Here is a 27,217-nt window from a genome sequence, read left to right as displayed (position 1 = left end):
AAATCAGTCGCCATTTTTAATCAAAGACTTTTCACTGGACACAACAGAATCAAACCAAAAAAAAAAAAAAAATGGGAAAGGGAATTTCATTCATTCATAGTTTTTGTGTCCACTTAACTCTTACCTTAATTTATTTTCTTTTTCCATTTTATTTGTACCTCTCTTTTCAGATTTCACTATATAAGCTCTATACACATGCATTCTTGACTTGCACATTTATATCATATCATCATAGCATATCATTCCTTAGCTTTAACCCTTTATCTTTTCTTCAAAACTTGTCACTTCTTTCTCAACAACATGCCTTTGCTACCAACTGATGCTGCTACAAAAGAATCTCTCTCAAATAGAATCAAACTTCTCCCACTACTATCATGTGAGTTTAATTCAGCTAGATTCCTTTTCTTTCACTACACCAAATGGCGAAGAAGCAAAATAAGGAGGTAGGGAATTGGTGGTGCTATCCCAATTGAGCTTAATTAGTCTTTTTTTTTCCTCTTTTTTTTTTATATTTTTTTTTTCTTGACCTTGCAAGGCCGTGTTTGTTTTGTTTTTTTATTATAAATGCGTTTTAGTTTGTTTTTAGTTTAATTTTCGTTTTTCATCAAGTCAACCACTCCCATATTTTTATGCTGTATCTATTCCTCCTGAGCTTTTAATCTTGTAATCGTATGTATATATAAATTAAAGTGAAGCAACCGAACAAGACTTTGCCTTTTGGTTCAATTCAGCTTCCATGTTTTTTCCATGATAGTTGCTTAATTTAATAGTAGTTCACGAAAAAGTGAAAGCATGAATTTTGCATAATATTATCATCAGAGAAAGCAAACGTGAAGGGACTAGAATTTCCTTGTTATTCCTAATAAGAAGGACAATAATAACATTGTTGATTGTTACATATAAATCAACAAGAATGTCAGCCTGATTGAGAAAGAAAGATCCATATCAATTCCAAGTAGAGGCTTTTGAATATAATATATTTGAATGGAACATGAACCTATGAATTGCATTGTGAGATGTTTTGCCAAAACATGAACGTATGTATTTACAAGGCAATTCATGGAGTAGATGATATTGTGATAAAATTGTTGTACATTGTTGAGTACAGAGTAGAGCCTTTTATATTTTCTGCTGTGACGATGAACAAGGAAACAAAAACATAGAAAAAGACCAAAAATAATTCAGCATCCATTGCCTGTGGCAACAGATTGGTTGAGTGAACAAAACCATGACTTCCTTCTCTCCCTTTGAGAAGCTGATCTTCTGAAACCAGAACCAGAACACCTGCCCAAATGGTTCCTCAGGTCCCTGCTTGTTGTGCAAGGAACCAATGAAGGGCTCACGTCCGCTCCAAGACAGAGGCCGGTGTTGAATCTGAATGAGCTGAATGAGGAGAACTTCTGGCCGCCGAGGGAGCGAAGATTTCCCGGAGAAGTCTTGGAGGCCCGTGATGATGACGACAAGGAAGGCGTAGATGACGAAGACGGTAAGCAAAATGGGGTAGTCATGTCGGTTGGATCATCAAGAACGTCGCTAGAGCAGGTGCAGAATGTTAAAGACAAGTTTGCTGTTCTTGGTATGGTTTGCTTTGGTAGAGGCCTGGTGTCTGGAAGCTTGACGAAGGAGACTATGCCGTGCCGGCATAGGGGACAAGCAATTGAACCTGGTGGACCTTGATTTGTGCTTGTTGAAGTTGTTGAATTTGTGGAACACAGATACAAGGCACATTGTGTGCAGAACTCATGATCACAACCTACCATAACATAGCACATTTTGAGAATCTCTCCTATTACATCATAGCTATGGCTTTTGATGTTACATGCATTACAACGTTTCAAGCATTTATTTATTTATTATACTAAATAAAGAAGCAAATGTTTTATTTGTCATTTCAATATGAGAGGAGAATACCTTCTACAGCGACCATACACTTCCTTTCTAGACAAACCGAACATGGATCTAGACATGGTGCTAATTCATTTGTCTTCCATCCACATTCTCTGTTATGCATAAACACCAAAGAAAGGTAGATTAGTATTGGTAAGCCATAGAATATACAAAGTTAGAGGCATAGATAAGTAGCTTAACCCAATCAAGTGGATAAAATTCAATCTTAAACTTCTGCTGTATTCTCAATACTAATGTTTGAATCTCCCAAGGTTAGTTAGGATAGTTCTATGAACACATACCTAGCAATTTTGACAATACTCATAAGTGGAAGAGAGAGATAAGGAGAAGGAAGAACTTCTAAGTTTTCTGATGGAGGTTCTTTTAAGATGTCCTCAAGCCAATTTCTATTCCATGAACGAGCAACCATCAAGGGGGTCCATCTATCAAACAATTGGCAGAAGAAATCAGAGACAGGTTCAACTGATTTTTATTACAATTATCAGAAGAGATCAAAGGATTCTTGATAATACAAGACACAAAGTGTAACACTAATTTAAAAAAGAGCAGGCACTAGCAAATCCAAATCATATAGATAACACCATGATGATGAATTGATGATGGCTGCATTTAAACTATACTGATATAAGGAATGAACATATTTCAAGTACTACCATACAACACAGCAGAGCTAGACAAGACTAATACTAATTACTTGAAGCACAAGTTTACAAAAAAGACCATCTGAAAACTCAGAAACTCTGATCCTCTGGATTCAGTAACATCATAATAAATTAAAGATAAATTTCTGGTCAAAAGCAAGGTGATCTAGCAATTTAACTTGTTATCCCTAATGATTTTCATAATAAGTTAGAAGATAAAGGACAGGAGTAAGATAGATTCATTGAACATCAAAAGTAACAAGAGACTTGCTGATGAATACCCATTTGCATTTTGAGCATTCAGATTAGCACCTTTGGCAATCAGAAGCTGAAATAAACAAATAATACACAAATTAAGAAGCCAATTGAACTTCAATTTGACGTCACAAATGAAGTTAAAAAGAAATAACATATTTTTAGTAGAAATCTTTCAATTAAAAGGAAACAGAAACACACTTGACAGCATTGTGCATTTCCACCACATGCAGCATAATGGAGGGGAGTGCTCCCAGAACCTGATAGTAAGGAGACAAAAGTTAATGGTGGCAAAACCAATATATCGTACAACTTTCTAAACATCTTTTAGGCTACATTACTATAGCAGAATTAGGAATATCAGGGTTAATAACCTGATTGAATTTTAGAAACAAAGATGAGTGAAGCAGGAATATAGAAACAATCAACAACGAGTAGTACTAGAAAATTTAATCCACTATTCTGAGTTGCTGACTTTCCCAAGCAAAGATTTGAAATCACTTTATCACATAAAAAATTACCAATTAAGTCAATCGTAGTTCCATCTTCCACGGTAACCTCAGAGACAGAAGCTCCCAATTCTAAGAGTAAATGCACACTTTCAACATGCCCATTCAATGCTGCCATATGCAGAGCAGTGATGCCTCCATCAGAAGTTCTGTTAACTACCTCACGAAGACCACTTTGTATACAACAATTTAAACACAAAATCAACCACGGTGCAACAGTTTATAACGCATGACTGCAAGAGGAATCGGGGAAAAGGTAGGTACCTGTGATCAAATTCTGAGGTCAACTTGCAATCATCTGACTTCAATAATTTCCAAAAGTCAGAGATGCTTGGTATATAATCCGCGAGGAGGAGCCGAATGCATCTGGTATGACCATTCAAGGCAGCCAAGTGGAGCGCGGTACCTCCATTTAGATAGTCTGCTTTATGAATCTGCAGTCCAATTTAATAACCATTTTCTCACATCTGAATTCAACTTAAGTTCTAACTCATTGTAAATCAAATATTAAAAAAGAAAAAAAACATGGATGGTAGAAAGGATCATACATTAGCTTTAAAAAGAATCAAGGTCTGAACTACCTCCCAGTGACCATATTGACAAGCTTGCATCAATGCAGTCTGTTAACCATATAATGTGAGCAAAAGAAATTGATCTTTCAATAGAAGAAATATAATACTACTCATAACACAAAGTATGCACTAGATTGAATTGTGATTTTTCATGTACCTGACCGCGATAGTTCCTAAGATTGATATCAACTCCAGACTCAAGCAAGAGATATACTATCTACATCAATGCAGAAAAAATCAGTGCATACTATCCTAAAAGAAGAATTGCAAGACATAATTATTGAATGAATAGAATAGATTAAATACCTCATGGTGGCCATGAGCTGCAGAATAATGCAAGGGGGAATTGCGAACTCCGAAAGTGGAATACCTTGCAAGGCGGGGATTATATTCCAACAAGGCCTTGGCCTCTTGAACATCGCCATCTCTTGCTGCAGAAACCAATCTCTCCCCGGAAGCAGAACACCCTAAAGAATTCCCCACCAAGCTCAGAAATTTCATGTCCCCCACAAACCAAAGTCAACACTTTTCACGGATTTGAGAAAGCAGGGGTTTTCCTTGGAAAGATTTTCTCTCCTACACAAAACAAACACAGCCGGGTACATGAAAATCATCAATACCTTAATCAATCCGATATAATAAGAGATCTTCTTTGTCTGTGTCAAAGGTTCATTGTTCTTACCAAACAAATGACAACTCTGCCAAAATTTCATAAACGTCCGAAGGAATTACTTGAAACTGTCAATGCCTACAATCCTATGATTCATGAGAAAGAGAGGGGCAGAGAGAGAGAGAGAGAGAGAGAGAATATTTTTTTTTTGGCAAGTACAGAAATCTCAACACCAAAAGGAGGAGTTGAAAACAGTTCAGAGTAGTTTTGTCCACAAACCGTGAAGCCTGCGGAAACAGTGAATTGGTGACTCAAATGAATATTAAAAGAAAATAATCAATTGTTATTTATTCATACATTGGTTCAACACGTCGTGAACTTCGAGAAACCCAACAAAAATTACAAAATTATTTTGGAAGGGAACCCCCAAAAGGGAAAAAACAAGTTTGTACCTTTGGGAAGAATTTTTATCCTATTTGAAATTTACCAATCCGATCTCACGAACCTGGTACCAGTTTCGGAATATATTCCTTTGAATTTAAAGAATGATGAAATTTGGAGCAATAAGCAAGCAGCTTGCCTCCTCCCCCGGCAAAAAAATAAAAAAAATAAAAGAATAAAAAAAAATAATCCCAGAAGGCCAAGGTGATAACTTTTCGTTGAAAGGATCAAAACCCAGAAAGGGAATTGGGAGAGAGAGAGGAATGATCAGAAGAAACGATGATCAAACCTCCTCCATCAAAGTGTAGAAACTGAAAGCAACATTTTTGAACGAGAATTGGGGAATGGGGAGCGAGATTTTTTCCCTTCTAGTTTTTTGTTTGCTTAAAGTGGTAATTAGCTAAAAATAATAAAATATCCAAATGGATTGACAGGTGTGAGAGAAAATGCGTGTCGCCATGATTGGGCATTATTAATGAGTCAACTTGGTAGTTGTGTAGTTCCATTCCCTTTTCTCACTCACACTCCCCCCAATCTTGCTAACTAACTCCTCTCCTTCCCTCTATCTACTATCTACCATTCCCCATCTTCCTTTGCAATGATTTATCCATTGCCAATTTAAGATGTATTTAAAGGTTTGTCGCTGTCGTTACTTAATAAATTATTTTATGCACAAAACAGAATTTAAATTTTTGACAGATTAATAAAATAATCACTCAACTAACTCAAATTAATTATTTTTATTTTATTATTATTATTATTATTGCAGTAATATTAAATTGGCATTGTTGTTAAGGGGTGTAATGAATTATGATAATAGTGTCATGCCAACTATGATAACCGAGAGAAAAACGAAGCAAAAGGCTGTCCTTAATTCTCTGCTATGCCATGCCTTGTGTTTGTCTCTACTCTCTAACCCAATCTTACCAAAACAGATCCATAGCTCAATGGAAAACGATATTGTTCTCTTAATTTTACATATACGGTTAATAGAAGATTAAATTAATAAAAGAAGGGAACACGTTACCCTTTCATGTTGTCCAAAATGTCAGCATACTCCTCTTTTTCTCGTTTAAAAATTATTAAAATTATAAAGAAATAAAAAATAGTGATAACATTGTTTTCAATTTATCGAAAACTTCAAAGGTGGTTAATTTAGGAAAAGAAAAACACGGTTGGGCATTTTGTTTAGACACATTTGGTCAACAGCATCCAATGATTAGTGAGTACAGCTTAGAGGGAAGCATGTAAATTTGTTGCATAGGGATTGAGAGAGAGAGCCTCCACATGATAGGAACTTGAAAGAAACAAAATGATTGCGACCTCCATTATCATCCATTGCGTGAAAAAAGTCAAAAAACAATTGAAACCAATCAACCATTAAACCATGACAATGACACAGGAGCAATAGTGAACTCATACCACTATGTTTTTTTCTCTCTTTTTTCCAACTCTATAATAGATTTTTATTGTTTTGGACAACTGGATGATTCAAACTATTATAAATTTATCTGAATACAGATTCATATATAAATATACAAACATATTATTTCTACATTAAAATTAGTTACTAGTATAAAATATACATTAAAAATAAATTAAATAACATATGATATTTGATTTCAGTATTCAGATAGATCATAGATATAATAATCTACTGTAGTGGTACTCATTTGTTTTCTTTTTAGTGATTTGGACTTTGTCAACGTTTATTTTGGGCTATTTGGGGGTTTCTGTAGTATTGATTTTGGACTTGGCCCAACATTTCAAAAGAGGAGCTTCTTCTTCCAATTGTCGGCTCAAAATTGGGCCCAATAAAGGGTACTTTAGACGTAGGCCCAAATTTTGGATCACTGAGAAAATAATGGGCCAGCCTACACCATGGAAACTGAATTTTGCAATATGGGCTATGGGCTTTTGTTATTTCCTGTAAATATCAAAACAAGCATATTTATTGATAATTACTCATATAAAAATAATTATTAAGATATTGAAATTCAACCTATAAAATTATCTAATAATTATTTTCACAAAAAATGTCTTCATTTAAATATTCAACTTATTTATTTGAAATGATTTTTCAATGGTTTAAGTCTTAAAGAGATGTGAGTCACCAAAAAAAAAAGGTCTTAAAGAGATGTGTGACACCAAAGGGGGTTGACTTCCTATGTAATATACAAATCTGGCACCACATGCGCATGCTGCATGCATGGCATTCTTATTTTCAAGCCACCTCATTTCTTCCGTAGAGGAGAGAATGGATCTTCACCAATAAAAAAAATTGAATGGTATTCAGTGTTTAATTTCATTTTTTTATTGTTCTTTTTTATTTAATTTTGGTCTCACGTATAAAATTAAAAATGAGAGACCACATTTTATTTTCTCATGCAGGGACGGACCCAATAGAAAAGAAGAGGGGGCACTTGCCCCTACAGTATTTTAATTTTTTTTAAAATATAGTTATATATAATATACTCTCACTTCAAATTTTAAATGACCCCACTATAAATAAATTAAACTGAATTAGCTAAAGTTTCAAATTCACTTTTTTAATTTCTCTATTATTTTGATTATTATTTAACCTAATCAAATTTAATTCTTGTATCGTCACTCTTTTATTCCCTTAAATCCTCTTTTTATTTTTATATTTTCAACTTTTTTTTATTCCTTGTCTAGTGGTTATCTTCTCTTCATCAAAAAATAAATTTTAAATATTTTATGTTTTTTATATAGTTCTCCATGACTCTATGTATCTTTCAATTTCATTGTTACTCTTTTTGATATTTTCAATTGCAAATTTTAATTCAAACAATTGTAGTTTAGGTATTAATCTAATATTTTATTTTTTTTGTGACTTTATATATTTTATTTTATTTTCGATTTACTCATTTTTATTACTTATTTTTTATCTTTTGTTCTATTATATGTACCTATGTTGCGTATAAAATTTTAAAATAAATTTATTAATTTACTAATTTAGAATATATTTTTTATTTTTAGAAATAATAATAGAAAAATATTTTAATTACAATACATAATTAAATAGATGTATAAAATTTTTCATGTAACATTATATCAAAATTAAATTAAAAAATATATAACAAATTTAATTATTTTTAAAAAAAAATTTGTGAATTATGTTTCTGTTATTTTATATAAACATACTTTTCGTATACAGATTTAATTATTTTAGTATTTATATATAATTCTAGTTTCAAATTATAAATATTAGTGTATCATTAGGCGCTAATGTACCAATTAATTCAGTATTTTATTATTAAATTTGTATAAAAAATTAGTTAGGATAATAAGGTATTTATAATTTAATTAAAATATTTTAAGTTCAAATTTTAGAAATAAAAAATATTTTTTTTATAAATTATATATAATGAATAGTATTTTAAGAATGAAAGTGTTCACTAACTCTTTAATTTTTATATCTCTATATAATTAATAATATTTAACAAAATTTATTTTAGTATATATATTTTTGCCCCCACTTTTAAAATTTTCTGGAACCGTTACTGTTCTCAAGTGTTAAAAAAAATAGAGAGGATTCATTTCTTTCGTAGGATCCATAACTTTATTTATCAATATTATTTTTAATTTATTATTAATTATGCCTTTGGTGGGAGCTCGTGCCTCTCCATGCTCATTTCTTTTGACATTTTGTTTTCTTTTTTTTTTCTTTTGTTGTTACCAACTGTGACAACTGCTTCAATTTGACAATTACAACATAGGACAAAGAAGTAGTTAATTATAAGTTTGTTGCTGCAAGTGTCCAACAACCATGCATCTCCAAAGTTTTTTCTACTTAAGACGGTGTTTTATATTTTCCATGCCAACGTAACATACATCCTCAAGATCCATACACAAATTAACAAAGGGTAGTGCTAGGGAGTCAATGGTCTAAGAGTTGATTTTGGAGTTCACCAAGAATTGAACTCTTGACCTTTTGGATCTAAAACTCTAATACTATATCATGAACCCACTCATCCCAAAAGCATAACCTGACAAGACAATGTAACACTAATGGTCATATCTCTAATACTTCCTAAATCTCTATTGTACATATTGTACGCTTAGCCATTGGCTCCCTATACTTTCTCATTAAGAAAACACTGCTAAAAGCATGTTTTCTTATGAAGCCTTAGATCTAGCTTTTGTGATCAATGCATATATAGATTCAAATTTAAAAGTAAAAGTATAAGTTGTTTGTTAATTTTGCTTTTCCTGTTATGAATGGTCAAACATTTAAACAGAAGTGACAACGTTATTTCATTTGTTAGACCAACATTGAAAACTATGTTTTTATCGTTTCCGATGGCCGGTTTGTCGTTAAAACATAAAACATATATATATTTTGTTTATTTATTTGAACTTACGTTAGGATGATTCCAAACACATAGAAACAAACCAACCTTAAATGTCAAACTTTACTCCAAAAAACTAGTCGGATATTAATATAAACTACACCAGGTGCTTGGGTAAAGTTATCATAACGTGAAAGATGAATACAAATTGGATTATCAATGATGTATATATACACTGCTAAAATTAGAAAAACTGCAACGCCCATTAAGAAGAGTACGTAGAAGATTTGATTATCATTCATATATATGGAGACAAACACGTAGTAGAAGATTTTGAATATTTTTGCTAGTAAATCAATTTTTATTTTCATATTTTTAACTTCAATTACTATGTGAGCATATTATTAGACCACTTTTTTCATATTTGATTTTGAACAAAGACATACACAATGCCACTACTAATAATACAAGCATTCATTTGGAATCTTATAGAATAAAATACATCAAATAAGAAAAAAAGCATCAATTTGGTTTATTCAACTAGGTAGACTGACTTTCCTAAATATAAATACGTGCAGTTAATTGTAATATGTTTTAATTGAATTGAAAATTGATATAATTGGTTAATATTGAAGACAGCTTTATATGTTTAGAGAAGAGAGGGACCATATATATATGAGATATGGACATTGACGCCAAGCTCTATCTATTAATAAGTTCTCACCCGAGACCCAATTCCAAATTAAATTCTCTTATTGGTGTTTCCAACTTTTATTAAATTTGATGAAGAACCTTGAAGGAGGTTCAATGACAAGTTTAATTTCTACTAACAAACATTCATGCACGGATGCACCATCCCTAGAATAAAAGAGCTAGTACCGTACCACTCACTCCCCCAAGTGGCTTTCAAGTTTCAAAACTCCATCACCAATTCACCATATACTTTTAATTTTGATCCATATTATAGTAATATTTATATTCAATTCATTGGTTAAACCAATTAAGGCGCTTTATGACGATCTTGTTCAAATTAATTAATACACCAAGAAAACAAAAAAAAAAAAAAGTTGACTAATGACAACTACGACCACCAGCCCTGTTAATAATATAGTTTTGACATTAGGTTGATCATGCCTTTTTATTTTTGTTGTTTATATAAACTTTTTTAGCGTTTGTTTTGAGGTATTGAGACAGAGATACAGTATTATATTTATTGATTTAGAAATTATTACTAAAATTTCAATATTTCAATACCTTTAAAAAGTAGGGACATATAGGAGACTAAAATATCCTTATTTTAATTATCTAATTCTAATTTTATATTTTGTACAAATTAAATTAGAGTTTTATTCTTGTTTTAATTACTGTTTCTCACTTTGCACCAAATAAAATATTAAAATTTATTTTGATCGTCTTTCAGTCTCTATCTCTCTATCAAACGCTAAAAGACATACCAATACAAGATGACATTAGTTGCATTTTAATATTAATTATTATAATACACAAACACAATGAGAGTTATACGTACGTCTAAGGACATACCAATACTAATATAGATTCATACACAATATATATTGCATTCACTTTATGAAGAACTAAATTTACTTTTTTATAAATTTTAACAATTTTTTAATATTATATCTCAACACGAGTTATGAAATATAATATTAGAAAATTCATAAAAAATTGTCAAAATTTATAAATAAGTAAATTTAGAAATATTCTTTTATAGAAAAGTAGAGGCAATTAGTAAATATTAAATAGTAATAAAAATGGTGGTGATTTACGAGGCTATGGAATCCAGAGGTATAGGTAGTTATGTAATTGATTAGATTTGTTCACCTATAGTTTACTGTTTCCTATGCAATCTTCCTCTATATATTTTTATATGTGATCGTCTCGTGCCTCTCTATATATAAAGAAACAGTGATTTATTTATACCAATTATGCTTTGTTTTATTCAAACTAAGCTTTAATATTCAGATTGGAAGCGGAATAGAAGAAAGGAAGAGAATGTGATCAGGATGATTTAACAAACGTACATTAAATTGTTGGAAAACGAGCAAAATAATATGCCAAAAATTAAGGAGGGTTCACATGTATCTGTGTATGTGATTCATTGTTCACATTACCAAATCAGACCAAATTTATAAGATCACTGTATTTTCTTCTGACATTCATTAATTAATTAGCACTATTAGATGATATATTAATTGGGCATTGGGGTTGATGCTACCATGGATAGGCTCCTTCTTCAAGTCAACTCAACAACCATGACTTGCATTTCGTTATTTTTGTTAAAAAAATACACACGATTTTTTGTTGGATTAATATAAAGAATTGAAAATATTAACCAAGTATTTTGTGATAGGAGTAAGTAATAAGTGAAGATATGAAATGTGTGACTGATTTGAAGGCTGAAAAGTGTAATCAAATCACATTAAATTTTGCACAATGACAGGTTAACGCCTCATCAGTGATTAATTATTTATGAAGACTCGCAAATCATTACTTGCTGTTTCTTCTGACCTTTATTACTAGATAAGATATTGGCTTGGAGTAGTAGAAAGAAAAAACCCTTTTTGACTTTTAGGGTAAAAAAAAAAAAAAAAAAAAGACAATTCACACTTGTCCCCATCAGCATCAACAAGAAAAACCAGTTCTATAACCTTATATGGTGCCTTGCTCCTTATGCCACTTTTTGGAACCAAAATAAAACACCACATGAGCTTCTTCACTTTCATTTTCCTCTCTTTTCTCTTCCACTTGGAAAAAAGTTTCAAGCTTTGCTAATTTCTCTCTGACCCAAAAACAAACATGGCTAAAGGAGACAGCTTTCTGTCTCCATCACAAGAACCATCTTTTTTTCTTCCTCACCCAAACCCACCACCACCACCACCTTCCCTTCGAACTCCCTCTGTTATTCGATCTGACAGTTTCAGCTTCAACGATAAGGCCTTGAAGGTTAGTCCAAGCATACTCCTCATCATCATCATCCTCGCCATTGTTTTCTTCGTTTCTGGTTTGCTTCACCTACTTGTTAGGTTCCTATGGAGGCCTCAGAGTAGAGACCCTGATGATTTTGACAATGGCACTGCACTTCAAGGCCAATTGCAGCAACTCTTCCATCTCCATGATGCTGGTGTTGATCAGTCCTTCATAGACACGCTCCCTGTGTTCCACTACAAAGCCATCATAGGCTTGAAGAACCCTTTTGACTGTGCCGTTTGTTTGTGTGAGTTTGAACCGGAGGACAAGCTTAGATTGTTGCCCAAATGTAGCCATGCTTTTCACATGGAGTGCATTGACACATGGCTATTGTCTCATTCTACTTGTCCTCTCTGTAGAGCTAGCTTGCTCCCTGATTTCTCTGCTAACAACACCAGCAACACGTGTTCCCCCATTGTTCTTGTCCTCGAATCCGGGAGTGAGAGTTCTAGGGAGATTATTGCTCCCGAAAGAGATACTGCTGCTGCAGCTGTTGCAAGAACAAGCTCTGTCATAACATCGAATTCCTGTGAATTTGGATCATCAACAAGGATTGATTTTCAAAACAAATCAGGTGAGTTGACTTCTTCGGGTGACAGCAACAAAGTTCTTAATATTGATGCAAATGGTGTGGAGAAAGTGGTGCCTGTGAAGCTGGGCAAGTTTAGGAATGTTGATGGTGGTGGTGGTGGTGGTGGTGGTGGAGAAGGAAGCAGTAGCAGCAACAACAATGTGGATGGAAGGAGGTGCTTCTCAATGGGGTCATTTGCTTATGTTATGGATGAGAGTTCTTCACTACAGGTACCAATAAGAACCCCAATGAAGAAGAAACAGTCAAATAGTAAAAAGAAGAGTTCTTTGCCTTTGACACCAGGGCACAGGCCTGCAATGTCAGAATATGACTCTGAGTCCAGAAGGGATTTCAGATTTGCATGCTTTGATGCCACTAAAATTGAGGATCTTGGTGGTGCTGAAAGTAGTAACACTAATTGTAATGGGGCTGCAATTGGAAGGAGCAGAATAGAGAGCTTCTCTATATCAAAGATTTGGCTGAGAGGGAAGAAGGAGGAGAAGCAAAATGCAGCTGGAGATTCGTCCAGAAGAGCTGTTTCATTCCGGTTTCCGGCGCCACAGAAGAACGCTGTTGGTTCTTCAGAAGAGATGAAGGCTAATAAGAATGTGAAATTTGATACAAGTAGTACTATTTCAGAGATGGATATTGCTAAATGGGAGAATGGAGGAAGTGAATATGGGTTTGATGAAGAAAGCCAAAGCTGCAATAGTATTGATTCTCAAGCTAGAGCTCCTTCATTTGCCAGAAGGACTTTGCTTTGGCTCACTGGAAGACAGAACAAGGTTGTTCACTCTTCTTCTGATTCCAGCATCTAGCTTTTTGTATTTGCTTTTACAATTGTGGAATCTAGATTTTGTTAAAGTAGAACATTGGTGGTGGAAGGATGCAAGAGAAATTGAAGGTTAAAAAAACAAAAGAAAAGAAACAAACCAAGAAAAAGTGTAATGAGTTGTTAGATCTGAATATAGTATTTCTGCATAAAGTTTCTTTCTGTACCATTGAACAAACAACATAAGGTGGTGAAGGGGGGAGGAAAACAATTTTAAGTCCCATTCTTTTTTTTATTCTCTACATAGATTAATTTCATTGTTGAATGGTCACATAATTCTTCAAACATTTGTAGATTTCGTTTGGTTGTTGTCTTTGTAATTTAAGAAATAGACTCAAACTTAGAAAAATGCCTATTTTGGATGAATTGTGGTGTTAGGAGAGAGAACCATTTTCAATGAAAAGTCAAACATTGAAGTGCCACTTAACATGGTGCCAACTGTATCAAAATTCAGTTTATTGAATTTAGTCTTGGTAGTAATAAGTACTAGTAAGTATGAGTAGTAGCTGTAAAAGTAAAAAGAGTGTGTTGATGTATAGGAGAAAAAGACGTAGAGAAAATGTGAAGTTGAAGAAAGCGATAAATGAATGTATCCCTTTTTATCTGTATGTAATTAATGCAATATGAGTTATGATGATAATAATACTACTTACTAGCAATGGTTGTAAATGTGAATTCAAATTCAAATTGAAAGCTAGAGGGAGTGGTGGATGCATGCATTTAAGAGAGGAAGGCATGGTCATTACTCAAAGGGTTCACTGTTTAATAACCTCACGGGAACGGTTGGATGCCGCTATCTCTGCTCTAATTTTATGCACCTAACCCATCTACCTCTCTCTTTAATACTATTGACACGTATGGACACCATAATTTTTTTTGCTCCCAAATTTCCATCTATTATCATAATCTAAACTAATTCGCTTCTATGGTAATGCTATTGGTGCATGTGATTGATCAACCTTGGTCTTATTATACAAAGGGGTATTTATGTTGATCGTACTATTCATGTGCGGCAGCGTTATTTGCAGTAAGAAGGGGGGATGGCGCCATTAAACTTGAGTTGGACCAGCCATTCCCATGTCTCACAAGTCACATCAAATGCTTCTGTTGGACATATAATAAATAACATTGTACTTACTCGTGTAATATTAGTGCCACTAACAGTGCCCACTGGCCGCCAAAGCATCGGATTTATTTTTTGATTAAATATAATGTGAGGAGAATATATTATAAATTAGTATAATTATATGGAGCTTCAATAATTATTAAATAAAAACTAAGAGATTAAAAACCTATTGGACTGAATAATAAAATACACGAAAATTCTAGAAGCATTCTCTTTTTGGTTATGTGGGCCGAAGCCCATTTCCTTTATAAGAAAAAAAATTCAGACTCCAGTCCATTTCAATTTTGGACCCAAAAATAAGTTTGACCGACATATTAACAGGAAGAATAAGAGAAACAGGAGGGAGAGCAGGAAGAAGCGTAACCAATGTGCTACCGCAGCTTGATTTAGAATTTTAGAATACAGTTTTTCGTCTCCTTTGTTTTCTCTCTTATCTCTGACTCTGTTTTCTCTCTGCGTTCGTTCGTTCATTCATTCATTCATCTTCTCTTTCGCTTCTCTTCTCACATTGAAACATCAACCATGCCTCCTCAGCGTGATTCCCTACCCAAACCCAACCCTAATATCTTATCCTTCTTCCTCAAACCAATCATCATGCTTCTCCTTACCGCCCTCTTCTTCCTCTTCCTTGGCTTCGCCGCTTTCATCCTCCTTCACCTCTTCGTCATCGGCGGCGCCCTCCACCGCCTCCGCTCCCGCCCCGACTCCTCCTCCTCCCTCCACCCTTCCCCTTCCGACGTCCTATCCCCGCGCCACCTCAGCAAGCTCCCCCACTTCCGCGTCTCCAGAGGATCCCCATACCCTGCCCCCGATTCCCGCTGCGTCGTCTGCCTCGACGGCTTCCGCAACGGCCAGTGGTGCAGGAACCTCGCCGGTTGCGGCCACGTCTTTCATCGGAGGTGCGTCGACACGTGGCTCGTCAAGGTCGCCGCTTGCCCCACATGCCGGACACCTGTTCGATTAAATGCCGCTGTAAAAAGAGACGATCACGCTCGCCAATTATGGACCTGTGCTACAGCTGACTCCAACGCTCTTCCCACTTCATAGTTTTGTAAGTTTTCCTTTTTTTTTTCTTTTTCTCCTCCCTCCTTTTGGGAAATATGTAAGGTTAAATTAGCTTTTTTTTTAATATATTTTTTTTCCTTTTTCCCTCATGTATATTGTACAGTATTCGTATATGAATTCCGGCGGTGTTATCTTTTACGCGTCTTGTGAAATTGGCAAATTGATTTCCTTAATATGATAAAAACAACCCCGAACCTGTGATTTTGCAGCATGTGTTGTGCAAGTCTCTGGTGTTTTGTCGTTCAATACTTGGACTAGTCTCCGTATTTTTCCATTTGATCTGTTGGGAGTGGTTGTTGAGAGGGTTGACACCAAAACCAATATACGAGGAATACCAAACTTGCAAATTAACTATATGTAGAGATAGCTACTACATTTGCTGTTGCCCTTACTCTAATTGCTTTAAACCTGCAAAGACGGAGATTCTAACTTGCAAGGGAATTATATTTGAACTGTGATCTTTCAGGAGTTGGTTATACTGAATTCAGTTGTCAAATCTAGGAAGAATTGATAGTTGTAGTATACCGGTGTTTTTTGTTGGTATATTCTTAGCTTCCTCAAGTGATTAATTTGTTGTGTTCTTTCTCCCTTGTTAGCATAAGACATAACTAGAGCAATAGAAATAAGATGCAATGAATTAATTCATTGAAAATCTGTCTTCCCGCTGAAATTCAACCGAGTCAAGTCAAGTATCCTGTTTTCCTTCGTAGAGTTTGTCAATCCAATCAAGAATGTTGTAACCTTAATGTTTGCATTCTCCTAGGCTGCGTTTGGTTAGTGTCTTTGAGACACATAGACACATACATAAATACACAAAGATACATAGACATAAAGATACACAATTTTCATAATGTGCTTGGTAATAATGTACAAGACACATGTATAAACCAGATGTCAATTTTACCATATGTGACTTATGCATTGGTAATTTAAAAAATAATTAGAGATAAAAAGGTCAAATTTTGTGTCCTATGCATTTTATCTCCGTGTCTCAGCTTTAAAGAGAAACACTAAATACATGTATTTTGTGTGTATCTGTGTGCCACTGTGTCCATCCAAATTTCTGTCTCAACTCTCAACAAACAAATGGTAGACGTGCACCACCGTATCTAACTATTAGTGTCCATATCTCAACAAACAAACACAGCTGACAGCCCAATGGTTCTTGTTCTCCATACTCACTGCCGCACAATGTCTATAAAGTTTTGCCTGGTGTTATGCGCATTAACCGCTCTGTTGCTTCTTATCTGCTACTAATTTGATAGATTGTCTGAGTCATGGACGGGTATTGATGGATGCCCACTTGAGTTTTGTTGATGAGAGGTTTCTATCATTTGGCCACTAAAAGTCACAAGTCGGAATGGAATCACCTAATGAAACTTTGTTGGTTAGATTTTTTTTTTTTTTTTTTGGGGCAGTGGATGAGGCATGTGATGGGTTCATGATTATGGCAACAATGGCAAATCTTATCATCATAGGGAAAACACAACCAAGGATCATGCAACGATATCGAGTATGGGCCTTGTATTACTCCTCTGGCGGAATTGAAGGTGGCAGGTGCATATTGAGTAATTAATTGGCATGAAAAGGTGGTTCGAGTGTCTTCCTGCTTCATTATCTTTTAAGGCAGTAACGGATCAGTCTAAATATTTCCAAATAAAGAATATGTGAATTCATTTCTCTCTTGATTGATTTATTAGATGTGTTTGGTCGAACATAGGTGGCCAATTTACACTGCAGCCATTAAGGGTTCTGGGAAGTTTCATTTGTATTTGTAAATATTTTGCGGCAGAAAACTGAGTATTTATATGTCATAATTGAAACGTTTCAGTTATTTTATGGAAGGAGGAACACGATACTACATTGAGCATCGGTTATATGTTTAACTGAAACTCTTCAATTGTTTATATTTTGATTAGTGTTAGGAAGTTAAATTTCATGAATTTAGAATATATTTCTCTTGAAAATATTAATTAATTAATTAATGATTAATACGGGGCAAATAGGGTGCAGCTTTGTAAGAGTGTCGTCTCTGATTTGGCAGCTTTGTAAACATGGGATTAAATTAAGATGGATCTACTGAGTCTTAACAGCCAAGTTGTTAACAGTGAAGATGTACCCCAGAAAAAATCCCACAGAATATTCCTGATTTATGGATGTGCTTGACTCCACAGGGGCATGTAATGTATATCTTTATTATCCCCTTTAAAGTGTAAAGCTGCTAATTTACTTTTTGGCCCTCGGATTCCTTGTGTATTAGTGTATTTTGGCATTCATAATGAGTAGCACCTTCCTATCTATTGCATATGATTTCATCAAAGGTATTTGACGTCGTTGGATCTTATTGTTAATATTATACGTAATACGTCATTAAATAAAAGTCGCCGCATTCCTTATTGTAAGTTATCTTCGCTGATAAAATATAAAGGTTGTACTTGATTGTCGTTTTTTTTTATTTTTGCGATGTATGGCTGCAAGTCATTATCTAAACTTGTATCTGGTGACAATTCGCGACTTATGGTTGACTAGCATCTAGAGAAGTGTCATTTACTCATTTACTTACCAAGAAACATTCGGTAAAAAGAAGCGAGTTAAGAAAACATGTCTGTCTTTGGCACCTAGACTTTTCAACGAATAAATTAATTTCGAAAAACGCAGCTCCAAATCCCATCTATGGCGCATTAAAATAGTAGAAAGAGAGAAAAGGAAAGGAATCTAATCTTGGGCGATCTAAGTGAGTGAGAGGCATGGGAGCGGAGTGGGTGTTGTGTCCATTGAAGATGGTGTGGGAATCAATAAAGACAATAGGGTGCAACAAATTGGTGTTCGCAACCATAATGGCAGCGACCAGCGTCCCTCTGTCGGCGCTGACGCTGTACGAAGCAAGGACAACACACGACCTCGCCGCCCACATCCACCGCCTGGAGTCACTGGGGCGCCACGTGCCCACCCGCTTCGAGGCACGCCACGTCTTCGAGGAGTCCCGCCAAAACGCTCTCTCTCTCCTCCGCCTCAAGCTCCTCTTCTCCTTCCCCTCCTACCTCCTCTCCCTCTTCGCCTCCCTCTTCGCCGTCCACTCCTCCCTCCTCCCCTCCCCCACCCTCCGCTCCGCCGCCATCGCCTCCTTCCACTCCTTCCACCGGCCCCTCCTCACCTCCATCGTCGTCTACGCCCTCCTCTTCCTCTTCTCCCCCTTCCCTCACTTTCTCGCCGCCCTCGCCGCCCCCTCCACTGCCCTATCGTTCCTCGTGCCGGCCATGGCCTCGTTCCTGCAGATTTACCTGATGGCGGTGCTGAGCCTGGGGTTGGTGGTGTCCGTGGCGGAGGAGAGATTTGGATGGGACGCGATTCGGATTGGGCACGGCATCATGGCGGGGAGGAGGGTGTGTGCGTGGTTGCTGTCGGGGATGTTCGTGGCGGTTTCGGGGCTGATCCGGTGGAAGGTGGACGCGGTGGCGGCGGAGGGTGAAACGGGAATTAAGGAAAAAGCGATAGTGATAGTTTCGTACGCATTTGTGGTGATTTGGAGTTATGCGATCATGACGGCGTTTTACTCTCACTGTAGAAAACGCCACCCAATTAAGGAACCCTTACCTGATCATAATCCTGATCAACATCTCCAACTTGTTACCCTTTGATTCTCTTCATCTCATGTAATTTTGGTTCTTATTATTTGTATATCTAAGCATATGTATTAAGGCCAAGTCTCTCGTGGTCAAGATATTGATGCCTAAGAATGGCTATCTTTTGACTAGCCAATATAATGTTGACATTTGGAATGATAGTTTGAAATAGTTAGTGTTATGTTTAAGAGAAGAAAGTCTCTTAACATGTAAAGTATAATAAAAAAATTTTTTAACTGTATGTTTATTTATGAATATTGATAATATAAAAAGAATGTGAGTGTAATTTAATAGTATAGATACTATTAAAACGATGATATTGTCATGATCCGTCGGAGATGGTAAAGAAAGACTGGAAATTCTGATTTTTTGCCAAACAAAAATGATACTACTAATAATATACAAATGAATCATTTATAATTGATTTTTTTTTCAACATTAAATAGTATAGTAAAAAAAAAATTTTAACTGTATGTTTATTTATGGATATTGATAATACAAAAAGAGTGTGAGTGAAATATGATAGTATAGGTACTATTGAAAAGATGGTATTGTCATGACCCGTCGGAGATGGCGAAAGAAGATTGGAAACTTTGGTTTCTTGCCAAACAAGGATAATACTACTAGTAATACACAAATGAATCATTCGCAACTGATTCTTTTCCCAACATTGATATCTCCAACCGGAGAAGTCACCGCCAATAAGTAGCAGTAACGATGTCGCTAACGTTTCAACGGCGCATCTATGGGCCAAAAAGAGGCGTGTAGCAACATTTTCCTCTCATCTGAGCTTCATTGCACAAATCGGCGTTGAGGTTGAAGAAGGAGACTGTTCTGCCATAGGTCCTCCAATCACCGTTGTTGGTGGGGGAGGTTCTGCTCCTGCCAACGAAAGCCACTGCCACCCCACTCCAATTCTAAGGATCGAAGAGTTGTGTACCCTGCGACCAAATCTCCATCTCCTTGTCTTCAAGCTAACGTCCAGCCGAGGATACCGTGAAACTACCGCCGACGAGAACTCGAAATGGGGGAGATTGAAACAAAATTTTGGGGTAAAAATTTTAAATATAATTATTCTCTAAGTTTGTTACCAATAAGATAATAAATAAATAATTTTACAAATAAAAATATAAAATAGTTTATAATGATATTTTTCGAATTTTTAGTGATTTAAAATCTTTAATAATTGAATCAGTTCGGTCTAAATCCAATATGTTTTAAATGTTTAAAATTAAAAATTATTATAGTTAATAAAAACAAAAGATGAAAATTGAACCTAAATACTTATGTCATAGTAAAGTATTTGAACTAATTGAACTATTTTTATTTTTTTTTTTAAAAGTACTACTAATTTTGTATAAAAAATTTGGGAAGGTCATAGCTTTCATATCTCCGCCCTTGATTTTATCCATGTCTCTTTGTGCTTGCCTTACCAACGGATCAATTTGAACAGTAGGTATATCATAGGCACAATTCTTCAGGCGTGAGCATAGATGGATTGTTTGTGAATTAGGTTGTACTCGATTCTCTTTTCTTGGTGTGGGTAAGGTCACCCGACCAATATCATGTCCTGAAAATAAAAAGCTAATTTTATGATGTCTATAAATTTTTATCTAAATTTTATCTAATTTATTTTTTGTAATAAATTTTAATTTTTTTTAATTGTTTATTTTTATAATTTTAAATTAAATAATAACTTTAAAGTTTGTTTAGTAAATAAACACCACCTTTTAAATACTATAATATTCACCAAAATAAAATACTCACATAAACATTTACCATCTTATTTATTACATTTATCGTCCCTTTACCTTAATCAAAAGTTTTTTCACATGTAAATTAATCTATCATGTGTCTTTTTTTTATTGGTCCAAAACTTATAAGCCATTATAGCCACACTAAAAACAAAGCCACAGAGAGAGACAGCACCTATGTATTATTATTATTATTATTATTATTATTATTATTATTATTATTATTATTATTCTTTTGTAGTTGTATAGACACTTTAAGCAGCGAAAACTATCATCGTTATGACACCCTCTCTAACTGTGTGTGCGTGTGTGTTTGCAAAGCGGCAAAGCTTATTCGTTTGTTAAGTTTGCTTACTATTCAAACTTATGGGAACTGTTTGACTCTAATTAAAAGTGAGAATGAAACAACAAGTGGAGTGACTAGTGAGTGATAGCAAAAGCAAACAAAGGACGGAGGTGGACCATGACGTTTTTCTAAATTAAATAATGGAGGCCCTACGATTCACCACTTTGCTAAATTAAATAACTGATTCAGCTTCAGCCTTCACCCTTCAGGGGAGGGACTAGCCGACTAAGCTCTCCGTTCATCAAATATTACTATAATACCCTTCCATTTTTGCTTGATGAATTAGCAAAATGTTTTTGGATTCATAGGCTTTCTTGGTCACGGTCATCATTCCACATTTGTAAGTTACTTCAATCCTTTTTTTTGGACTTAAGTTACTTCAAACTTGATTGAATATTCTTCTTCCACAGCCTTTTTCTCTGTGAAAAATTTCAGGCCCATTAGACCCAATCCGGCCTATGAAATTCTTTTGGAGTGAGGCCCGTTATAACCTAAACCTTATGGCCCATATTTGTAAGGACTCTGTAAGACCGAAAACAACAAATAAGAACTCTCAACCCCCCAAAAAAAAAAAGGACTCCTGAGTCCTGACGGTAAGGCTTAGAGCCTTGGTTGACATATCATATGCCTTCTAAATAACCACATCCAAATTCAAATTTCACAGGAGAAAAAATGAATTCATGTAGTCTATATGAATGTGTGGTGTATAGATAATGTTTAAAGTTGGAAGATGTTTAATTCAACTGATAAAAAAAATAATTTACATTTGTATTTTGAAACTGAAAATGGGATTGAAGGACTGGAGTTAAGTATTGTATTTAGTGATAGAATTAAAATTTCAGTTCCAACATATAAAATTTTAGTCCTTTTAATATTTTCAAATGGGACTCATGATTGAATATTTTAAAAATAAATATCAAAATTTTAATAATATTTTTTTAAAATAATTTTATTTAATTTTTAAAATTTTAAATTGATCTTATAATTTTTATATTTATTTTAAATTAAACATGATATTAAGACATAACTCAATCTTGTATATTTTATGTCAAATATAATACAAATACTTAATTTAATCTCCGTCTCTCAATTTTTGTCTTTCAATCTCAAATTTTTTTTTAAACGTAGCCTAAATAACACTCAAATTAATGAAATTATTTCAAGACAAAAAAAATAATAATGAAATTATTAAATGTATTGTGTCCAAAAAAAATTAAATGTATTATATCAATTAAATCTTATATAACTAAAGTGTATATTTATTTAAATTATAATAACCGTATATTAATCTAAATAATAAGGACCAAAATATTTGTGTACAAAACTACAAATAATGAGACTGGAAATTTTTAAAGGCTATATTACATTTCAAACATAATCTCTCATTAATTTAGTAAATAAGCAATTTCTCATTAATAAGAGAAAAACATTGCGTTATTAAAGATTAATTTGTATGTGCTTCCATATATATGAGGTTTATATTAGGTGATTGCTATTGTGCTAAAAGTATTTGTTTAATTTATTAAAAAAAAGTTAAAAATTAATATTTAATTTAAAAATATAAAAAAATAATTATTAAATATTTAAAATTTGTTATAAAAATTTATTAATTTTGTTGTAATTGATAATATAAAACGTTTTATATAATTGTACAATTATATTTATTTTTATTATTTATACTATCAATAAAAGATAATTAGATACATTCATAAAATTATTTTATTCTAATATTATATTAAAATTAAATTCTTATTATTAGTTTTTAGTTTTGAGGAAGTGAAGCAAAATAAATTTTTGAATAATATGAGTTTTTTTTAGGGTTAACCACCAACTCATGAATTATTCAAACGCTACAAAAAATGTACCTAAATTTTATTATTGACAAAAATATTTTTAAATAATTTAAAAACGTGACAAAAATATCTAACAGTAAATATATATTTTCAAAAAATGTCTTAAATATTGAATTTTAATGCGATTTTTTGCAATAATAATTAGAAAATTGAGATATTATTATTTTTAAAGTTTGCTGACTTTTTTTGCTAAGTATATATATATATATATATATATATATTTGTAATTTTTTAAAAGTATTATTGGTTGTTAATAAAAAAATTACACAAAAATATATACTTAATGAAAAATCACCAAATTTTAAGGATAATAATATCTCATTTTTCTAATCATGCTTATAAAAAATCGCATCAAAATTCAATCTCTAATATATTTTTTTAGAAATATATATTTAATGTTAGATAATCTTGTAAAAATTTTAACATTAAATATGTATTTTTTGAAAAATACATTAGAGAGTGAATTTTGATGCAATTTTTTGCAATCATAATTAGAAAAATGAGATATTATTATTTTTAAATTTTGGTGATTTTTTGTTAAATTGATATTTTTTGTGATTTTTTAAAAAAATTATTAATTGTTAATAAAAAAATTACAAAAAATACAATTAACAAAAAATTACCAAATTTAAATAATATTTTATTTTTATAATTATACTTATAAAAAATTGTATTAAAATTAAATTTTTAAGCCATTGTCTAAAAATATATATTACTATTAAATATTTTTGTTGTATTTTAAAATTATTTAAAAATATTTTTGTGGATAATAAAATTCCGAGTGTTGGTTTAAATAATTCTAAAACGTTTTTTTAAGTTAACCCCTTGTTTTATTTTATTTTTTTCAAATAAGCTGAAAGGAGCAGTGAGAAAGAGAAGAGGAAGAGATAAAGAGGAGAGGGCCACAGAAAGAGGAAGAGAACAAAGCGATGGCGTCAACCATTCTTCCACCACTGAACGCTTACCTTCTCCCTTCCAACGCTCACCACCACCACCTTCAGCCCCTTCCTCTTTTCAGGTACCTCTCTTCCTTCTTCCTTCTTTTCGTTTTCTCTTTGTTCCTCTCTCGTCTATGATTTCCTTTGCTTTTACCTTATTGCAGCTTAAATTCATCTAAATGTTGAAGCTTTGAACTTGCAATCTATGCTTTCACTTCCTTCGACTTCAACTTTCGGAATTAAGCTTGTCGAATCTGCCTAACTTTAGCTCTAATTATTTATCATCGTTTTATAAGCCATAACCTTCTTGCACTTGTGCATCCAATTTTTCATGCCAAAAGTAGAATAGGCAAGACTTGGGGTACGAAAAATAATATATTTCAAATTCAGTAATTTCCTAACTCCATCTAGATTTTTGGGTTAGGTGTGAATAAAATAACTAAATATGTATATCAGAACAGCTTGGACTTCCATTTCCTGTTCTGTTTTGATAATATTAGCATAATATTAATGGGCCACATATATCACAATGTGTTGATATGGAATACATACATGTTATATCGTGCAGAGGCAGAGAGAATTGATCTTAATATAGGAAAAAAAGCACAAGAAAGTTCAGTCCATTCTAACAGAAAATCCAACAATTTTCTCTCTGAATGGAGGAAAATCTGAATCACAAATTGTTATGTTAATGAGATTCACCTCCTTGTTTTAGGTGGGGTTGGAGAAGAGAGCAAGATGCAGGCATAGCCGCGAATAGAACCAGGGGTCAAGCATTTCGAATTCTGGCTAATCCTAATGTATGCATAAAAAGTGTAGACTTCCTGCTTCATACATAGAGAGTTATGCAGAACTGATTATAAGTTTATAACTTCTGACTTTACTGTTAACGTCCAATATACTTGCTCCATGGAGAGAACTGTGGAATAAAAGTGAAACATTCTTAGTTTTGTAGAAATACTTTTGGTTCATGTGAGGGTATTTACGTGTATGTTTATAAATAAAATATTCCTTTCTTGATGCCTTCTAGCTTTCTCTGAGAAAATAAGGGGTGCTATCTTCTTCTGAAATGATATAGTGGATTTTAAGCTTTATGAGCTTTAGGCTAAAGTGTTACATCTTGTAAAATGTAAACTAGCAACTAACTTACACATTCAGAATTTATGTAAATCAGTATACAACGCTGATTCTTTATTCCCATTTTTTGGGCAGTAAACAAATTATTGTAAGTTCTTGCTAAAACTTTTCATGCATACGGAAATTACAGCAACTCTTTTGAACATTCTTTGATTTATTTGTTTATTTATTTTTTTGGCTTTCCTATATTGAGATCATCATTTTTTCATATTAATTACACAGGTGTCTTCAGGAAAGGAAGGTTCAAATAAAGATGTGATAATGGTTGATCCTGTCGAGGCCAAGCGATTGGCTGCCAGGCAAATGGAAAGAATTAAAGCAAAAGAGAAACTCAAGGTGAAAGTTGTCTTATATTTGGTTGTTGTTATTGTCAAATTTCAACTAATGTAGAACTATAGAAAGAACTTTCAAATTATGTTGCTTCCCCTTGTATGTCAATCAATGCTGACAGAAATTAAGATATCTAACTCTAACTCTACTAAAATCATGTTCCTCATTTCTCACTAACCTGATGTGTTGAATGTAGAGGCGGCGCCAAATTGAGGCAATTAATGGAGCATGGGCAATGATTGGTCTCGCGGCAGGCCTAGTTATTGAAGGTCAAACTGGAAAAAGTATTCCAACTCAGGTGAAATTTTCACATGCCACATCATTCTTGCATACACATGTCAAACACAATCAAATGGAAGAAATCTAATACACCCTCCATTCCCTATTCATAAGTTGTTTTAACTTTTCTACTACATTATAGTCAAGGGTATGCAAACGTAATTTATATCCAGATACTTAATTCTTAAATGTATTAGAAAAGTCAAAATGACTTGTCAATATGGAAAGGAGGGAGTATATGGATTACTTTTATTACTTCCATTTGGCTGATCAATTCCTGTTTAAGGTTTTTGATATAAACATTTTGTTTCTTTCTTTCAGCTTGCAGACTACTTAGCTGCGATCATTCATTTTTTTGTTCGTTAGACTTATGCCAAGTGGTGTCTGGAAGTCATTTTCACATTCTTTGATATTATATCAGCTCAACAAGTTTAATTTTTTCTTGTCATGGCAAGCCATAAATTTTCGCTGTTCAGCGTTCTTTGTTACCTGTTGATGCAACATATGTAAGTATGTAACCCATTTTTAGGAAAGAATTGGACTTCTAAATGAAATATGTGACTTGTTTCCAGTTTTCGTTTTGCATTCGTGTAGCTATAACTGCTGCAAAGAAGCCTGAATAATGGTGTTATAACTATCTCAATAAGGCACATTTTAGTAAAATGAAACACTTATATGCAACTTATTGAGTACTGCATCTAACTTCCAAGAATGGAGTATGTCACATTTGAAATACTTTATTTGGAATTTCTATTATGAATGGCGTGTGCACTCTTGTTCTCTCTTTCATGAGTTTTTTGGTTAAAAATGGTAACACATTTTGGAGATGCGGGGGATCGAACCCCGTGCCTCTCGCATGCAAAGCGAGCGCTCTACCATTTGAGCTACATCCCCAAGGCGGTGATTGAAGGAAATCATAATTTTTGAGAGGATAGAACAAGGGGTTTCTTTATATGTAAGGGTAGAACAAGATGAAGTTCTGGAGGTAATCGATGGATATAAGCATAATAGTTAGAATATGGATTTCACTCTTAAAATCTTTTGATATTACGATTTTAAATGAATCAATTGATTTTATAAAATTTTTATTAAATCTGACGATTTTATAATTTAAACTTTGTTAAAA

At 33.6% G+C, this 27,217-nt stretch overlaps 5 protein-coding genes and 1 non-coding gene across 7 annotated transcripts; 4 read left to right on the top strand and 2 right to left on the bottom strand.

Moving 5' to 3' along the window:
- Nucleotides 1-970: 970 nt before the first annotated feature.
- LOC130935831 (E3 ubiquitin-protein ligase XBAT32) lies at nucleotides 971-5,427 on the bottom strand. Its single transcript, XM_057865740.1, has 12 exons — nucleotides 4,948-5,427; nucleotides 4,568-4,782; nucleotides 4,192-4,461; nucleotides 4,043-4,102; nucleotides 3,862-3,933; nucleotides 3,578-3,747; nucleotides 3,326-3,486; nucleotides 3,006-3,064; nucleotides 2,831-2,877; nucleotides 2,190-2,330; nucleotides 1,912-2,000; nucleotides 971-1,753 (listed from the first exon to the last, which is right to left on the bottom strand). Exons 3-12 carry the CDS (start codon nucleotides 4,384-4,386, stop codon nucleotides 1,182-1,184), a joined length of 1,566 nt encoding a protein of 521 aa, XP_057721723.1. The 5' UTR covers nucleotides 4,387-4,461; nucleotides 4,568-4,782; nucleotides 4,948-5,427; the 3' UTR covers nucleotides 971-1,181.
- Nucleotides 5,428-11,969: 6,542 nt separating this feature from the next.
- Nucleotides 11,970-13,806, top strand: LOC130962917 (RING-H2 finger protein ATL13-like). 2 transcript variants are annotated; one of them, XM_057889077.1, is made up of 2 exons: nucleotides 11,970-12,213; nucleotides 12,313-13,806. In XM_057889077.1, the coding sequence occupies exons 1-2, from the start codon at nucleotides 12,067-12,069 to the stop codon at nucleotides 13,624-13,626; spliced, it is 1,461 nt and encodes a 486-aa protein (XP_057745060.1). In that variant the 5' UTR covers nucleotides 11,970-12,066; the 3' UTR covers nucleotides 13,627-13,806. The 2 variants fall into 2 exon arrangements, with proteins under 2 accessions (XP_057745060.1, XP_057745056.1); XM_057889073.1 differs by having other exon boundaries at nucleotides 11,970-13,806.
- A 1,328-nt stretch (nucleotides 13,807-15,134) lies between these two features.
- LOC130960709 (RING-H2 finger protein ATL56-like) lies at nucleotides 15,135-15,969 on the top strand. The gene is made up of 2 exons (XM_057886159.1): nucleotides 15,135-15,817; nucleotides 15,935-15,969. The coding sequence occupies exon 1, from the start codon at nucleotides 15,289-15,291 to the stop codon at nucleotides 15,811-15,813; it is 525 nt and encodes a 174-aa protein (XP_057742142.1). The 5' UTR covers nucleotides 15,135-15,288; the 3' UTR covers nucleotides 15,814-15,817; nucleotides 15,935-15,969.
- Nucleotides 15,970-18,392: 2,423 nt separating this feature from the next.
- Nucleotides 18,393-19,737, top strand: LOC130962355 (uncharacterized). Its single transcript, XM_057888582.1, has one exon. The coding sequence runs from the start codon at nucleotides 18,579-18,581 to the stop codon at nucleotides 19,467-19,469; it is 891 nt and encodes a 296-aa protein (XP_057744565.1). The 5' UTR covers nucleotides 18,393-18,578; the 3' UTR covers nucleotides 19,470-19,737.
- Nucleotides 19,738-24,236: 4,499 nt separating this feature from the next.
- Nucleotides 24,237-26,757, top strand: LOC130937224 (uncharacterized). The gene is made up of 5 exons (XM_057867067.1): nucleotides 24,237-24,425; nucleotides 25,061-25,145; nucleotides 25,705-25,818; nucleotides 26,009-26,110; nucleotides 26,413-26,757. The coding sequence occupies exons 1-5, from the start codon at nucleotides 24,337-24,339 to the stop codon at nucleotides 26,455-26,457; spliced, it is 435 nt and encodes a 144-aa protein (XP_057723050.1). The 5' UTR covers nucleotides 24,237-24,336; the 3' UTR covers nucleotides 26,458-26,757.
- Nucleotides 26,758-26,912: 155 nt separating this feature from the next.
- On the bottom strand, nucleotides 26,913-26,985 carry TRNAA-UGC (transfer RNA alanine (anticodon UGC)). Its single transcript has one exon. It is a non-coding gene; the product is annotated as a tRNA-Ala (tRNA).
- Between the last annotated feature and the right edge of the window lie 232 nt (nucleotides 26,986-27,217).

This window comes from Arachis stenosperma, chromosome 1 (genome assembly GCF_014773155.1).
Source record: "Arachis stenosperma cultivar V10309 chromosome 1, arast.V10309.gnm1.PFL2, whole genome shotgun sequence".
In the NCBI taxonomy this organism is placed as follows: domain Eukaryota; kingdom Viridiplantae; phylum Streptophyta; class Magnoliopsida; order Fabales; family Fabaceae; genus Arachis; species Arachis stenosperma.
This window is presented reverse-complemented; position numbering and strand designations above follow the sequence as displayed.